The sequence below is a fragment of the Salmo salar genome, chromosome ssa05 (genome assembly GCF_905237065.1).
Source record: "Salmo salar chromosome ssa05, Ssal_v3.1, whole genome shotgun sequence".
In the NCBI taxonomy this organism is placed as follows: Eukaryota; Metazoa; Chordata; class Actinopteri; order Salmoniformes; family Salmonidae; genus Salmo; species Salmo salar.
The window spans coordinates 11,898,962-11,916,197 of record NC_059446.1 but is presented as its reverse complement, the minus strand read 5'-3'; the positions used below and the strand labels follow the sequence as shown (position 1 = coordinate 11,916,197).

Genomic DNA, 17,236 nt, shown 5'->3' with positions numbered 1-17,236 from the left:
AAGGGCCTTGGTCAGGGAGGTGACCAAGAACCCGATGGTCACTCTTACAGAGCGCCAGAGTTCCTCTGTGGAGATGGGAGAACCTTCCAGAAGGACAACCATCTCTGTAGCCCTCCACCAATCAGGCCTTTATGGTAGAGTGGCCAGACGGAAGCCACTCTTCAGTAAAAGGACATGACAGCCCGCTTGGAGTTTGCCAAAAGGCACCTAAAGACTCAGACCATGAGACACAAGGTCCTCTGGTCTGATGAAACCAAGATTGAACTCTTTGGCCTGAATGTCAAGCATCACCTTTGGAGGCAACCTGGCACCATCCCTATGGTGAAGCATGGTGGTGGCAGCATCATGCTTGGGGATGTTTTCCAGCGGCAGGAAATGGGACACAAGTCAGGATCGAGGCAAAGATGAGCGGAGCGAAGTACAGAGTGATCCTTGATGAAAACCTGCTCCAGAGCGCTCAGGACCTCAGACTGGGGTTCACCCTCCAACTGGACAACAACCCTAAGCACACAGCTAAGACAACACAGGCGTGGCTTCGGGACAAGTCTCAATGTCCTTGATTGGCCCAGCCAGAGCCCGGACTTGAACCCGATCAAACATCTTTGGAGAGACCTGAAAATAGCTGTGCAGCGACGCTCCCCATCCAACCTGACAGAGCTTGAGAGGATCTGCAGAGAAGAATGGGAGAAACTCCCCAAATACAGGTGTGCCAAGCTTGCAGCGTCATACCCAAGAAGACTCAAGGCTGTAATCGCTGCCAAAGGTGCTTCAACAAATTATTGAGTAAAGGGTCTGAATACTTATGTTAATGTGATATTTCTGTTTTTTATTTTTAATGAATTTGCTAAAATATGTTTTTGCTTTGTCATTATGGGGTATAGTGTGTAGATTGATGAGGGGGGAAAAACCATTTAATCTATTTTAGAATAAGGCTGTAATGTAACAAAATGAGGGGTCTGAATACTTTCCAAATGCACTGTATAATTAACATCATATCCAAGAAGTTGGATTTTGTAACGTAATACATCTGATAATAAGCACTTAGCTCTGACAGAGCGGTGCCGGTTTCTCACCCCAACTTTTGAGAATTTTACATTTTGTGGTCGTCTTCAGTTGTTTCCGCAGGTCACAAAAAGCTACATTTATGACACGGACCGAGTTGAATTTGAAAGCCTTTTGTAAATCAAAATATTGGTATGTGCTCCATTGACGTCTCACATCATCAGACGCTTGTTTCTGTGAGAAATCTACTGAAAATAACAGGAATTTCACATTAATATGAAAACATATACTAAAATATGGAAATGCACGTCTCAAAATTGACATTATCTTGCCTCATTTTATGTCCTGCCAATTTGATTAAAAAGGATGACCAGTTCAACAGGCAGGTAGCCTTTATTCTGGACAGAATCCAGACTAGCTGATGCCGTTTCCCAGATTTTTTTTAAACCACTTTTTCCTCTGGCCTTGATTTAGTCACCCTGTCTGGTCATCCTACAAGGGGTCAAATTGTGTATTTGATTGGGCACCCTATAACCTGTGGTTGGTGTCTTCAGGTGTTTCCAGAGTTTGCAGCGGCCCACTCTAACCTGGCCAGCGTTCTGCAGCAGCAGGGGAAACTCCAGGAGGCCCTCATGCACTACAAAGAGGCCATCAGGTCAGCAGACACAGACCCTCTGTCTCGCTCTCTTTCATCTCGTGGTTTTAGGGACGGTATTTCAAGGTACTAAATCTAGTTGATAGATTGGCGTCCTACTGAATTGTTTCTGTGTCTCTGTAGAATCAGCCCTACGTTTGCTGATGCCTACTCCAACATGGGCAACACTCTGAAGGAGATGCAGGATGTCCAGGGAGCTCTACAGTGTTACACCAGAGCCATCCAGATCAACCCTGCCTTTGCTGATGCTCACTCTAACCTGGCCTCCATTCACAAGGTCTGTTATAACTCCTATCAGACCTACAGAAGTGAAGTTGATTTGTTGTTTGTATTACTCTCTTTTTTTTCTGTCACTAATATTCCCCAGGGCCAAATTCACCTATGCTTTGCAATTTAGTTATTTAATTCATGAGAATATTAAAATGCATGTATTTATAAAGGAAGTTGTCTTATGATTCCATTATTATAATATGGTAATCTCCCTCCCCCCAGGACTCTGGTAACATCCCAGAAGCCATTGCGTCTTACCGTACAGCCCTGAAACTGAAGCCTGACTTCCCTGATGCCTACTGCAACCTGGCACACTGCCTGCAGGTACACACACACACACACCAACACAAGTCTCCTGTGCCAAGTTACTGCAGATACACTTAAAGCCAAATCCTGATTTGAGACTCAACTGTAACTTACTTGAGTATAAATCATGTATTGATGTGAGATATTGCCAGAGATAAACCAAGTAAGGCCCAAGAGTTACTGCTCCTGTATTACGTTTCTCTGATTTACATTTCAGATTTCCTCACACATCTCCCTCACAAACACACTCACACAACTGTCTCCTCTCTCCCCAGATTGTGTGTGACTGGACAGACTATGATGAGCGTATGAAGAAGCTGGTGAGCATCGTGGCTGACCAGTTAGATAAGAACCGGCTGCCCTCGGTGCACCCCCACCACAGCATGCTGTACCCCCTCTCTCACGGCTTCCGCAAGGCCATCGCTGAGAGGCACGGCAACCTCTGTCTGGACAAGGTACAGGCCCTCATCAAAGCAAGTACAGTATTGACCTTTTATTCAGGTGAAAGTTGGGCTGGGGTGCTTGCATGGTAAAGGGTAAACGGTAAGGCGGGATGGTTCGGAAGTTACTCGTCTGGTACATTTTAAGTAAACTTATTAGGCCCGTTTTGTCTTTTATTCAGTTAAAAAGAATCAGTAGAAAGCAGCCTTGGGTGGCAGAAGGTGGTTGGGTTGCTTGCAGGGTAAAGAGGTTGGTTGAGTCATAGATGGGTTAAGATGAGTTGGGTTTGGGTGGTTAGTTGACTGTTAGGACAGGTTCAGGCTAGTTGTAACTGTGTTATGGACGAGTGATCTGGTTTTAATCTGTCTAGTTGGACCACCTGAAAGTAGCTAGGTTTAAGGTCATTATCTGACAGGCTATGATGTTCCAATGTCCATACTAGCAATCATTCAAAGTAGGATGCTAGTGTAGATTTGTTTGGAAGAGAGCCTTGGGTTATGTCTCAGATGGCACCCTTATCATTACATAGTGCACTACATTTGGTTAAAAGTAGTGCACTATATAGAGAATAGGGTGCAATTTGGGATACAGTTTATCAGCTGTGGTATAGTCTAACGGCACCCCCCCCTCCCGTACCACCACAGATCAATGCGCTCCACAAGCCAGCCTTTGAATACCCCAAGGACCTGAAGGCCAGCGCGGGTCGTCTGAGGGTGGGATATGTCAGCTCTGACTTCGGGAACCACCCCACCTCCCATCTCATGCAGTCCATCCCCGGCATGCACAGCTCTGACAAGTTTGAGGTGAGGGGTTTCTTACTGTTGTGACTCATTACCACTAGAGATGCTGTCAGGCAGATTGGCAACAACCAGTGATTTCACATTAACTGATGTGTTTGCATACCTGGATTTGATTGTCATTTGAACAAATGTTTTATTCTCAATGAGACTTAACTGAATAAATAATTGATAAATGAATTTGTTATATTGACCAAATGGTACATTTTAAATTTGTTTGTTTAAAAAAAAATCTTAAATTGAGATATAACAGCCATACTATACTGGCCGTGCATCAGTTCTAACAACAGATGGTTGTTTCCCTTCCCAGGTGTTCTGCTATGCACTGAGCCCAGATGACAACACCAACTTTAGGGTTAAAGTGGTGGCCGAGGCCAATCACTTCACTGATCTGTCACAGGTGAGTTAACGCAGATGGAGAACTGAATCTAAGTACTTTAGAAGTAGCTTCATTTTCTCTTCACCCTTTCCTCTATACTGTAGAACATAGAGCCACTCTGAAGCCACATTCAACACTTGAGAGTACTGCTTTTTAAATCCTCTCCCTCCATCTCCACTCCTCCTGTCTGTCCTCTGTCAGCTCCCGTGTAATGGTAAGGCAGCAGACAGGATCCATCAGGATGGACTCCACATCCTGGTCAATATGAACGGCTATACCAAAGGAGCCCGCAACGAGCTGTTTGCACTGCGCCCCGCTCCCATCCAGGTGAGATAATCAGGCTTTATTTGGCCATGTTAGTTTCTTATGAATTTTAGTTAGTTATACATTTGACCTCCCTAAGAATATTGACGTAGGCATCCAAAAGGTTTGTATCCAGAGGCACAGGACTGATAGTGACCGGCCATTGGTTTGGCAAGAATACCTGGTTTGTCATAAAGTCAGTGCTAAGTGATACTTCCCCTGTTTAGTGGCTGGGCTACCAGGGGTACAGGATGTAGTGCTGCTGTGGACTGGGGGATTGCCGCTCCCTCACCTTTTTTATTTTATTTTTTCAATTTGAGAATGCATGGCGCTGTTAAAATATTTCAGGAAAATTATATTTAATTACCAGGGAAAATTTCATGAACAATTATAAAATGACCATTGCAATAGATATGTAGGCTATAACGGCCTATAGGTAGGAAAATGGTGGTTTCTTCTGTCTGGCGGTGGGGCGAGTGATTAACTGTGTGTGCAGAGGCACGTCGGTCGGAGGCTTGACCACTTTGAGAGGGCCAAATCTGACATGACAAGACCAGCCACAGACAGAACTCTACCAGGGTTTGCTAAAACATCTGTCCTCAAAAAGTGTCATGGACTTGGGGCTCATGTACAACGCACTTTAACTCGCCTTACTGTCCGAGTCCTTAGCTTACAAAAAACGCACAACTTCTATTTGCTATGCAGACAAACTGATCCACTGCATGAATCTTGTCATCCCACCAACGTGATATAGGATCCAAATTCACTGTGCGTCTGCATTGATGTTCATCAAATGCCACGGGCCCCTTCTCTATAGTGGAACCCAGAACCCTGTCCTTTCAGCACCACGATTCGAAGAGTGCTCAAATCACTTAAAACCGCCCTCGTCAAGATCTGCCTATGCCTAATAGTCCTGCTCATAACTTATTATTATTATTATTTTAGCCGAACCGATATGGGTTTTATGGGTCCGATACAGATTCCGATTTTTGGGGGGACAACTTACCGATACGATAGTGCCTTCGGAAAGTATTCAAACCCCTTTTTCCACATTTTGTTACATTACAGCCTTATTCTACAATGGATTATTATTTTTTCCGCAATCTACACACAATAACCCATAATGACAGTGAAAACTGTCATTTGTATTAAAACTTAGCAAATGTATTAAACATGTAAAACAGATACCTAATTTACATAAGTATTCAGACCCTTTGCCATGAGACTCAATTGTTCCATTGATCATTCTGTTTCCATTGATCATCCTTGATCTTTCCCGAAATTGGAGTCCACCTGTGGTAAATTCAATTGATTGGTCATGATTTGGAAAGGCCCACACCTGTCTAAATAGCGTCCCACAGTTGACAGTGCATGTCAGAGCAAATGAGGTTGAAGAAATTGTCCGTAGTGCTCCGAGACAGGATTGTGTTAAGGCACAGATCTGGGGAAGGGTACCAACACATTTCTGCAGCATTGAAGGTCCCCAAGAACAGTGGACTGATCATTTTTAAATTTGAAGAAGTTTGGAACCACCAAGACTCTTTCTAGAGTTGGCCGCCTGGCCCAACTGAGCAATCGGGGGATAAGGGCCTTGGTCAGGGAGGTGACCAAGAACCCGATGGTCACTCTGACAGAGCTCCAGAGTTTCTCTGTGGAGACGAGAGAAACTTCCAGAAGGACAACCATCTCTGTAGCCCTCCACCAATCAGGCCTTTATGGTAGAGTGGCCAGACGGAAGCCACTCTTCAGTAAAAGGCACATGACAACCTACCTGGAGTTTTGCCAAAAGGCACCTAAAGGACTCGCAGACCATGAGAAACAAGATTCTCTGGTCTGATAAAACCAAGATTGAACTCTTTGGTCTGGAGGCAACCTGGCACCATCCGGATGGTGAAGCATGGGGGTGGCAGCATGCTGTGGGGATGTTTTTCCGCGGCAGGGACTGGGAGACTAGTCAGGATTGAGGCAAAGATGAACAGAGCAAAGTACAGAGATCCTTGATTAAAACCTGCTCAGGACCTCACTGGGGCAAAGGTCCACCTTCTAACAGGACAACGACCCTAATCATACACCCAAGACAACGCAGGAGTGGCTCCGGGACAAATCTCTGAATGTCCTTGAGTGTTCCAGCCAGAGCCCAGACTTGAACCCAATCGAACATCTTTGGAGAGACCTGAAAATGGCTGTGCAGCGACGCTCCCCATCCAACCTGAAAGAACTTGAGAGGATCTGCAGAGAGGAATGGGAGGAACTCCCCAAATACAGGTGTGACAAGCTTGTGTCATACCCAAGACGACTTGAAGCTGTAATCGCTGCCAAAGGTGCTTCAACAAAGTACTAGGGTCTGAATACTTATGTAGATTTAATTTCTTTCATTTCCAAAAACATTTCAACCCGTTTTTGCCTTGTCCATTATGGGGTATTGTGTGTAGATTGGGGGCGGGGGCCTATTTAATACATTTTAGAATAAGGTTACTGTAACCAAATGTGGAAAAAGTCAAGAACTCTGAATATTTTCTGAAGGCACTTAACAGCGAGGAAATGAAAGTGACATTTTTCCACATCGATCTCATAAATTACCATCCAATTGTCAAAAACACACTTCAAATATTGAATTCTTACAATGTGACAATTTAATTTAATATCTGTTGTCTGTGCAATTATCAGCCGATGTCGGTAAAAGGCCAATGTCTTCCGCCGACAATATTGGTGAAACTATATACCAGTCAGTCTCTGCTTTGTTATGATGAAAATGATCACTTCTCACGATGGTGCTCGTTCAGTAGGCCTAAAGTTAGAGCAAAGCTGAATCGATGTCTCGCAAAGATCACAGAATGATTCATTTGTATGTTACGTAGCCTAACAGAACAGAATATAATGGCATACATTGTTACGCCATAAACACCACAGTCATTCCTTATACGAAGCTGAATAGTCAAAAAACAATCCTCATGAAACCAAAACTCAACCTTGTGCACCACAGAACAGTGAGCTAGATGTTTCGCTGGATGTATACATCTGAAGCATCCGCTCGGCATTTCCACTCACCACCAGACAGCCCAGTGGCCGGCAGTTGGGAGAAGATGGAGTGACATGGATTTTTGGCCTACATTCTGCGAATGTCCCATTTTAATTAAATAGTTTTTCTCAATATGGTTTTCTGTTTCCAAATCTAGAATCTTTAATAGTGGAGTAAGTTTTGTAGACTACCAAAGTTTCCAAAAATTCTGTTTAGGAGCGTCAGGGCGAATTGAGTTATTGCTCATGCACACTTCACAGATTAGGTGTTCCCTAACAGCAATATGCTACAACGCACCAATAGGATCTTGTTAACTCGTGCTTGATTCTGCCCACCTCGTTGCTTGTTCTGCCCGCTGATTAATTTGCTCCTGTTGGATATGTCAGACCACAACCTCTCTTGGGTTAGTTATAAAAAATCTTTGTCATGTTCCTGTAGGCAGGATATACTGAGTGTACAAAACATTAAGAACACCTTAATATTGAGTTACACCCCCTTTTGCCCTCATAACTGCCTCAATTTTTCGGGGCATGGACTCTACAAGGTGTCAAGCATCCACAGGTATGCTGGTCCATGTTGACTCCAATGCTTTCCGCAGTTGTGTCAAGTTGGCTGGATGTCTTTTGGTGGTTGGGCCATTCTTGATACACACAGGAAACTGTTGAGCGTGGAAAAACCCAGCAGCGCTGCAGTTCTTGACACAAACCGGTACGCCTGGCACCTACTACCATACCCCATTCAATGGAACTTAAATCTTTTGTCTTGCCCATTTACTCTCTGAATGGCACACACACAATCAACGTCTCAATTATCTCAAAGGTTAAAGAAGGATTTTTAAGCCATCTCCCTGCCTTAATCTACACCGAAGTGGATTTAACAAGTGACATCAAGGGATCATAGTTTTCACCTGGTCAGTCTGTCATGGAAAGAGCTGTTCGTAATGTTTTGTACACTGTGCTTTGAAACAAAATAGGCCTATAAGTAAGTGTAATAGTTAACACCATCTGCTTTAATTTGCTCATGAAACAGTAATTCAACAAGATCTAACTGCATATCCCCATGAAAGTGATTGAGATCAAATGATTGGCAGGTATGCAGTTAGAATGTGATGAAGGATCATTCCTGATTGACAGTGATGATGGCCTATTTGGAAAATAGGTATGCCTAATTTGGTGTTTTGAGGGTATTTAACAAAAAAAATGAAATGTTCCTTGGGCAAAAAAAAAATCCTATCACATTTTATTGGTCACATACACATATTTAGCAGATGGTATTACGGGTGTAGCGAAGTGCTTGTGTTCCTAGCACCAACAGTGCAGTTATTAGTATCTAACAAGTCACAACAATACACACATCTAAAAGAATGGAATTAAGAAATATATAAATATTAGAATGCTCAATTTCGGAGTGGCATTGGCTAAAATACAGTAGAATAGACTACAGTATATACATATGAGATGAGCAAAGCAGTATGTAACATTATTAAAGTGACTAGTGTTCCATTATTTAAAGTGACCAGTGATTCCATGTCTATGTATACAGGGCAGCAGCCTCTAAGATGCAGGGTTGAGTAACCAGGTGGTAGCCGGCTAGTGATGGCTATTTAACAGTCTGTTGGCCTTGAGATAGAAGCTGTTTTTCAGTCTCTCAGTCCCAGCTTTGATGCACCTGTACTGACCTCGCCTTCTGGATGATAGCGGGGTGAACAGGCTGTGGCTCGGGTGGTTGATGTCCTTGATGATATCTTCGGCCTTCCTGTAACATCGGGTGCTGTCGGTGTCCTGCAGGCCAGGTAGCTTGCCCCCGGTGATGCGTTGTGCAGACAGCACCACCCTCTGGAGTGCCCTGCGGTTGCGGACGGTGCAGTTGCCGTACCAGGCGGGGATACAGTCCGACAGGATGCTCTCAATTGTGCATCTTTAAGCGTTTGTGAGGGTCTTAGGGACCATGTCAAATTTCTTCCGCCTCCTGAGGTTGAAGAGGTGCTGTTGTGCCGCCTTCAACACACTGCCTGTGTGGGTGGACCATTTCAGATCGTCAGTGATGTGAATGTTTGGTCGTAGGTCTATTCTACAGTGATATTCAATAGGCTACATCTGTCGGTACAAACTTTGATTGAGTAATGATGATGTCATAAATAGTGTACGCTCCTCACCCCACAAATAAATGTGCACTACACCAGTGCCGGGGTATAATTAATGTCCAAATAAAGTTCACACTGCCAACTGTTCTCTCTCCCCTTCACAGTGTATGTGGCTGGGCTACCCGGGGACCAGCGGAGCTCCCTTCATGGACTACATTGTGTCAGACAAGGAGACGTCCCCCTTCGAGGTGGCAGAGCAGTACTCTGAGAAACTAGCCTACATGCCACACACCTTCTTCATTGGTGACCACGCTAACATGTTCCCCCACCTCAAGGTGAGATTCCTGTTTATCCAGTAAACAAAAGTTTGTTGACGTGTGACTTGATTGAACCATATTATGCAGCTAATGTACAGTGATTGAACCATATTATGCAGCTAATGTACAGTGATTGTTTGAAATTGCAAGCCCTCTTGTTCTGCTGTAAGGGATCAGTTTTATGTGTTTAATTTTGCGTTTTGAATGTTTTGTGTGGAAATCTTATTTGCATAATGTTTTTAAGGTAGGGATGTATTTTTTTAAATTATTTTTTTGCATCTCAATCCACCGCATCCGCCTGTTTTGCACTTCCGCATCTGCGATGGAAGGCGACCGAGCTAGAGCGGTGTTTGTCAGACCACGAGACATTCCATAAATTGGTCTTCTCACAAAATCTTCTGTAGCGTCCGAATAGTTTGGGCTACACACTCAAATCAAATAGTGAGTCGATCCTTGGTATGACCTTCTTTTAAACAATTCCATATAGCTTAGTAGAACCCCCTCCCCCGGCTTAGACTGTTTAGGGACGAAAATAACGGGTTATTTGTCTGTCCTATATATCTCAGAACAAACTTCCTTTTTGATTTTATTTGTCCATCGTCTAAGTAGTGAATCTGTTATTCAATACGTTTGTATGGGCAAAAAATTTTTTGTTAGCATTTAGCTAACCGGCTATGTGATTTCGCTATTAGTTTGTGCTAATTTTGTTAGCATTCTGGTAATGTATGCAAATGAACTATTCTTGCCTTTTTAGCTCACCCTTGTGTGCTATGCCGGTAATACCGTAATTCACGGGATGAGAGAAGAACAGTATGAAGATATACAAATCTGGATACTGCCCATCCGAGCTGCTATTTGTATAGAAAGCAGTTCTCTAGAAACTCCCATACTACCTCACTTTTTATTGGAAGTCCAGACTCCATCAGACTCGTTCTTGTTAGCAGTTGATGTTATTCTTCAATAACACAGACCCCAAAGCAAATCAGGGAGAGAGAGATTGATTTGTTCTCTTTGAATAAACCTTAGTAGTTATGCTGGGAAGTAGATGTTAATTCTTCCCTGTCTTCAATGATTCTCCACAGGATGTAATTTATAACCCCTAGCCTGTGGTTGACCAATTACAATTCCTTGCAGTAAAATTGGGCCAATGACCAAATAACAAGTATCCTGTTTCAGGCTCAATGTATAGAACATTCGAACCAATGAAAACTTGCCAATTGTAGCTATGAGTCCAGGACTGAAAGCCCTACACAGATTCTAACCAGATGCTGAACTGAAAAATAACTATTTCCATTGATCGTTAATTCCCTATTAACCTCTAGTCCTCTAAGAATATTTTAAGATAATACACAACACACTCAACTTGCTGGTTCTAGAGATTCCTCTGGTCTCCACAGAGTCTGGGAAGATTGTTTCGTTATTGTGACCCTAGCGCATGACCTGCAGGCCACTGAGTCTTGACTGTCTGGTCTCGAAGAGTCAGTTCGGGACTTTTATGAGGAATGTGGTGGAGAACTGCACTTGTTTTGATTGATGTGAAACGTTATGCCTCTTTTGAATTAGATTTGTTGAAATGTGAAAGAGTAAATTGATAGTGTTTTGAGACTGATCCTGTTAATTAATTGTTCCCAGGGCATTCTTCAAAATGAGACCCTGGAGAAAATATATATATATATTTTTATTTCAGATCAAGGATCTGAAATAAAAAAGACGAGCTTTGATGAATGAAAACGACTGCTTTTTAGATCTACAACCTGACTTGGTTTCTTGGAACGACACTTAACATGCAGTTCACCTCTTCACCTCCAGTAATCTTGTGGTGTTTTCTTCAACAGAAAAAGGCAGTGATTGACTTCAAGTCAAACGGCCACATCTTTGACAACCGCATCGTTCTGAATGGCATCGACCTCAAGGCCTTCCTGGACAGCCTGCCTGACGTCAAGGTGGTCAAGGTGAGACGGTGACATGGTGAATAGCCCTAACCCTTCCTGGACAGCCTGCCTGACGTCAAGGTGAGACAGTGACATGGTGAATAGCCCTAACCCTTCCTGGACAGCCTGCCTGACGTCAAGGTGAGACAGTGACCTGGTGAATAGCCCTAACCCTTCCTGGACAGCCTGCCTGACGTCAAGGTGAGACAGTGACATGGTGAATAGCCCTAACCCTTCCTGGACAGCCTGCCTGACGTCAAGGTGAGACAGTGACATGGTGAATAGCCCTAACCCTTCCTGGACAGCCTGCCTGACGTCAAGGTGAGACAGTGACATGGTGAATAGCCCTAACCCTTCCTGGACAGCCTGCCTGACGTCAAGGTGAGACAGTGACATGGTGAATAGCCCTAACCCTTCCTGGACAGCCTGCCTGACGTCAAGGTGAGACAGTGACATGGTGAATAGCCCTAACCCTTCCTGGACAGCCTGCCTGACGTCAAGGTGAGACAGTGACATGGTGAATAGCCCTAACCCTTCCTGGACAGCCTGCCTGACGTCAAGGTGGTCAAGGTGAGACAGTGACCTGGTGAATAGCCCTAACCCTTCCTGGACAGCCTGCCTGACGTCAAGGTGAGACAGTGACATGGTGAATAGCCCTAACCCTTCCTGGACAGCCTGCCTGACGTCAAGGTGAGACAGTGACATGGTGAATAGCCCTAACCCTTCCTGGACAGCCTGCCTGACGTCAAGGTGAGACTGCGGGAACATTCTGTGACCATATTTCCATTTGACTAGGACCCAGCAACTATTGGAGAGACCCATTGTCTATTCCTGTTCTTCAATTTGAACTGTGAAGTTTTTTTTTAAGTTATTTATTTTTTTGCCCCCTTTTATCCTCCTGAAAATAAGAGGAAAATAAATGCTTTGTAAATCACTCCTCCTCTCCAGATGAGGTGTGCCAGTGGGGACAGTGGAGTAGCAGAAACCAACGGGGCTCTGTCCATGCCCGTCATCCCCATGAACACAGCAGCTGAGGCCATCATCAACATGATCAACCAGGGACAGATACAGGTCACCATCAACGGATTCACCGTCAGCAACGGACTGGCCACTACACAGGTACTGGAGGGGGGGGGCACTGATACCACTACACAGGTACTGGAGGGGGGGGCACTGATACCACCACACAGGTACTGGAGGGGGGGGGGGGGCACTCTTACCACTACACAGGTACTGGAGGGGGGGCACTGATACCACTACACAGGTACTGGAGGGGGGGACACTGATACCACTACACAGGTACTGGAGGGGGGGCACTGATACCACTACACAGGTACTGGAGGGGGGGCACTGATACCACTACACAGGTACTGGAGGGGGGGCACTGATACCACCACACAGGTACTGGAGGGGGGGCACTGATACCACTACACAGGTACTGGAGGGGGGGACACTGATACCACTACACAGGTACTGGGGGGGCACTGATACCACTACACAGGTACTGGAGGGGGGGCACTGATACCACTACACAGGTACTGGAGGGGGGGACACTGATACCACTACACAGGTACTGGAGGGGGGGGGGCACTGATACCACTACACAGGTACTGGAGGGGGGGGCACTGATACCACTACACAGGTACTGGAGGGGGGGCACTGATACCACTACACAGGTACTGGAGGGGGGGGCACTGATACCACTACACAGGTACTGGAGGGGGGGGCACTGATACCACTACACAGGTGGGGGGGCACTGATACCACTACACAGGTACTGGAGGGGGGGACACTGATACCACTACACAGGTACTGGAGGGGGGGGCACTGATACCACTACACAGGTACTGGAGGGGGGGCACTGATACCACTACACAGGTACTGGAGGGGGGGGGCACTGATACCACTACACAGGTACTGGAGGGGGGGACACTGATACCACTACACAGGTACTGGAGGGGGGGACACTGATACCACTACACAGGTACTGGAGGGGGGGCACTGATACCACTACACAGGTACTGGAGGGGGGGGGACACTGATACCACTACACAGGTACTGGAGGGGGGGGGGGCACTGATACCACTACACAGGTACTGGAGGGGGGGGGCACTGATACCACTACACAGGTACTGGAGGGGGGGGCACTGATACCACTACACAGGTACTGGAGGGGGGGGCACTGATACCACTACACAGGTACTGGAGGGGGGGCACTGATACCACTACACAGGTACTGGAGGGGGGGGTAGACACTGATACCACTACACAGGTACTGGAGGGGGGGGAGACACTAATACCACTACACAGGTACTGGGGAGGGAGGGGGGGACACTGATGCCACCACACAGCTACTGGAGGGGGACACACACTGATACCACCACACAGGTACTGGAGGGGGGGGACACTGATACCACTACACAGGTACTGGAGGGGGGGACACTGATACCACTACACAGGTACTGGAGGGGGGGACACTGATACCACCACACAGCTACTGGAGGGGGGACACACTGATACCACTACACAGGTACTGGGGGGGGGACACTGATACCACTACACAGGTACTGGGGGGGGACACTGATACCACTACACAGGTACTGGGGGGGGGACACTGATACCACTACACAGGTACTGGAGGGGGGGCACTGATACCACTACACAGGTACTGGAGGGGGGGCACTGATACCACTACACAGGTGGGGGAGGGGGGGCACTGATACCACTACACAGGTACTGGAGGGGGGGACACTGATACCACTACACAGGTACTGGAGGGGGGGCACTGATACCACTACACAGGTACTGGAGGGGGGGGCACTGATACCACTACACAGGTACTGGAGGGGGGCACTGATACCACTACACAGGTACTGGAGGGGGGGGGCACTGATACCACTACACAGGTACTGGAGGGGGGGCACTGATACCACTACACAGGTGGGGGAGGGGGGGCACTGATACCACTACACAGGTACTGGAGGGGGGGGACACTGATACCACTACACAGGTACTGGAGGGGGGCACTGATACCACTACACAGGTACTGGAGGGGGGGGCACTGATACCACTACACAGGTACTGGAGGGGGGGGCACTGATACCACTACACAGGTACTGGAGGGGGGGCACTGATACCACTACACAGGTACTGGAGGGGGGGCACTGATACCACTACACAGGTGGGGGAGGGGGGGGCACTGATACCACTACACAGGTACTGGAGGGGGGGACACTGATACCACTACACAGGTACTGGAGGGGGGGCACTGATACCACTACACAGGTACTGGAGGGGGGGGCACTGATACCACTACACAGGTACTGGAGGGGGGGGCACTGATACCACTACACAGGTACTGGAGGGGGGGGACACTGATACCACTACACAGGTACTGGAGGGGGGGACACTGATACCACTACACAGGTACTGGAGGGGGGGCACTGATACCACTACACAGGTACTGGAGGGGGGGACACTGATACCACTACACAGGTACTGGAGGGGGGGCACTGATACCACTACACAGGTACTGGAGGGGGGGCACTGATACCACTACACAGGTACTGGAGGGGGGGGCACTGATACCACTACACAGGTACTGGAGGGGGGGGGCACTGATACCACTACACAGGTACTGGAGGGGGGGCACTGATACCACTACACAGGTACTGGAGGGGGGGGTAGACACTGATACCACTACACAGGTACTGGAGGGGGGGGTAGACACTAATACCACTACACAGGTACTGGGGAGGGAGGGGGGGACACTGATGCCACCACACAGCTACTGGAGGGGGACACACACTGATACCACCACACAGGTACTGGAGGGGGGGACACTGATACCACTACACAGGTACTGGAGGGGGGGACACTGATACCACTACACAGGTACTGGAGGGGGGGACACTGATACCACTACACAGGTACTGGAGGGGGGGACACTGATACCACCACACAGCTACTGGAGGGGGGGGACACACTGATACCACTACACAGGTACTGGGGGGGGACACTGATACCACTACACAGGTACTGGGGGGGGGACACTGATACCACTACACAGGTACTGGGGGGGGGGACACTGATACCACTACACAGGTACTGGAGGGGGGGCACTGATACCACTACACAGGTACTGGAGGGGGGGACACTGATACCACTACACAGGTACTGGAGGGGGGGACACTGATACCACCACACAGCTACTGGAGGGGGGGACACTGATACCACTACACAGGTACTGGAGGGGGGCACACACTGATACCACCACACAGGTACTGGAGGGGGGGACACTGATACCACTACACAGGTACTGGAGGGGGGGGCACTGATACCACTACACAGGTACTGGAGGGGGGGCACTGATACCACTACACAGGTACTGGGGGCGGGGGGCACTGATACCACCACACAGGTACTGGGGGGCGGGGGGCACTGATACCACCACACAGGTACTGGAGGGGGGGACACTGATACCACTACACAGGTACTGGAGGGGGGGACACTGATACCACTACACAGGTACTGGAGGGGGGGACACTGATACCACTACACAGGTACTGGAGGGGGGGACACTGATACCACTACACAGGTACTGGAGGGGATGACGACACTGATACCACTACACAGGTACTGGAGGGGATGACGACACTGATACCACTACACAGGTACTGGATAAGAATGATTAGCAGAATATTTTACTGGTTGAATGAAGCAGGGAGCTACCTTTATGCTTGACCTTTGATCTCAGACATGACTGTGGTCTGTAATGTTCCATGTCCTGTATACTGTGTGTTTTCAGATACTTCCAGCGGTGGAGGTTGTAGTGTCAGGGTCTGTAGTGCTCCAGGTATGACACACAGACAGGCTAGTACTGGAGAAAGACTACTTGCATGTCTACTTTTGGGATTTCGGGACTTTGGGGATTTGACACCTGGGAAAATGGTTCCAGTACTGTAGTCTTGTTCTCAGCTCTGAGACAGAACAGGGGTGTAATGGAAACACTGTCACTATGCACTGGTCTTTCCTCTGACCCTCTCTCTGCCCCCTCGCCTCCTTTCTCTCTGGTCACACATCTTTCCATCCTCCATCTCAGATCAACAACAAGGCGGCTACAGGAGAAGAGGTGCCTCGTACCATCGTGGTGACAACTCGCTCCCAGTACGGTCTGCCTGAAGACTCCATCGTCTACTGCAACTTCAATCAGCTCTACAAGATCGACCCTCCCACCCTGCAGATGTGGGCCAATGTAAGCATCAAGCTAGAAAACACTGTTCCAATCATCCTGTTGTCTGAGGTGTTCATGTTTCTTCAGGAATTCCTCTTTTCCCTGACTCTCAGGGTGAAATGGAATCTTAGTCCCTATGTGATAGTGTATTAGCTTTGACCAGGCCCTATGCTCTGGTCAACAGTAGTACACTATATAGGGAATATGGGCTCTGGTCAACAGTAGTACACTATATAGGGAATATGGGCTCTGGTCAACAGTAGTACACTATATAGGGAATATGGACTCTGGTCTACAGTAGTACACTATATAGGGAATATGGACTCTGGTCAACAGTAGTACACTATATAGGGAATATGGACTCTGGTCTACAGTAGTGCACTATATAGGGAATATGGACTCTGGTCAACAGTAGTACACTATATAGGGAATATGGACTCTGGTCTACAGTAGTACACTATATAGGGAATATGGACTCTGGTCTACAGTAGTACACTATA

At 47.3% G+C, this 17,236-nt stretch overlaps 1 protein-coding gene and 1 long non-coding RNA gene across 12 annotated transcripts in view; both read left to right on the top strand.

Annotated features, from left to right (window-relative positions):
• The window catches only part of LOC106604253 (UDP-N-acetylglucosamine--peptide N-acetylglucosaminyltransferase 110 kDa subunit), a 44,513-nt gene that overhangs the window by 24,326 nt on the left and 2,951 nt on the right, over positions 1-17,236 (top strand). For 4 of the 11 annotated variants that reach the window (XM_014198728.2, XM_014198723.2, XM_014198724.2 and 1 more), the window contains 12 exons: positions 1,557-1,657; positions 1,781-1,934; positions 2,150-2,251; positions 2,509-2,706; positions 3,319-3,477; positions 3,782-3,871; positions 4,052-4,177; positions 9,420-9,590; positions 11,408-11,524; positions 12,452-12,622; positions 16,311-16,358; positions 16,605-16,757. In XM_014198728.2, coding sequence (XP_014054203.1) covers positions 1,557-1,657; positions 1,781-1,934; positions 2,150-2,251; positions 2,509-2,706; positions 3,319-3,477; positions 3,782-3,871; positions 4,052-4,177; positions 9,420-9,590; positions 11,408-11,524; positions 12,452-12,622; positions 16,311-16,358; positions 16,605-16,757 — 1,590 coding nt within the window. The remainder of the gene's footprint in view (positions 1-1,556; positions 1,658-1,780; positions 1,935-2,149; positions 2,252-2,508; positions 2,707-3,318; positions 3,478-3,781; positions 3,872-4,051; positions 4,178-9,419; positions 9,591-11,407; positions 11,525-12,451; positions 12,623-16,310; positions 16,359-16,604; positions 16,758-17,236) is intronic. The other 7 variants (XM_014198726.2, XM_014198730.2, XM_014198727.2 and 4 more) reach the window with 3 other exon arrangements.
• On the top strand, positions 12,066-12,342 carry LOC106604254 (uncharacterized). The gene is made up of 2 exons (XR_001328635.2): positions 12,066-12,193; positions 12,254-12,342. It is a non-coding gene; the product is annotated as an uncharacterized lncRNA (long non-coding RNA).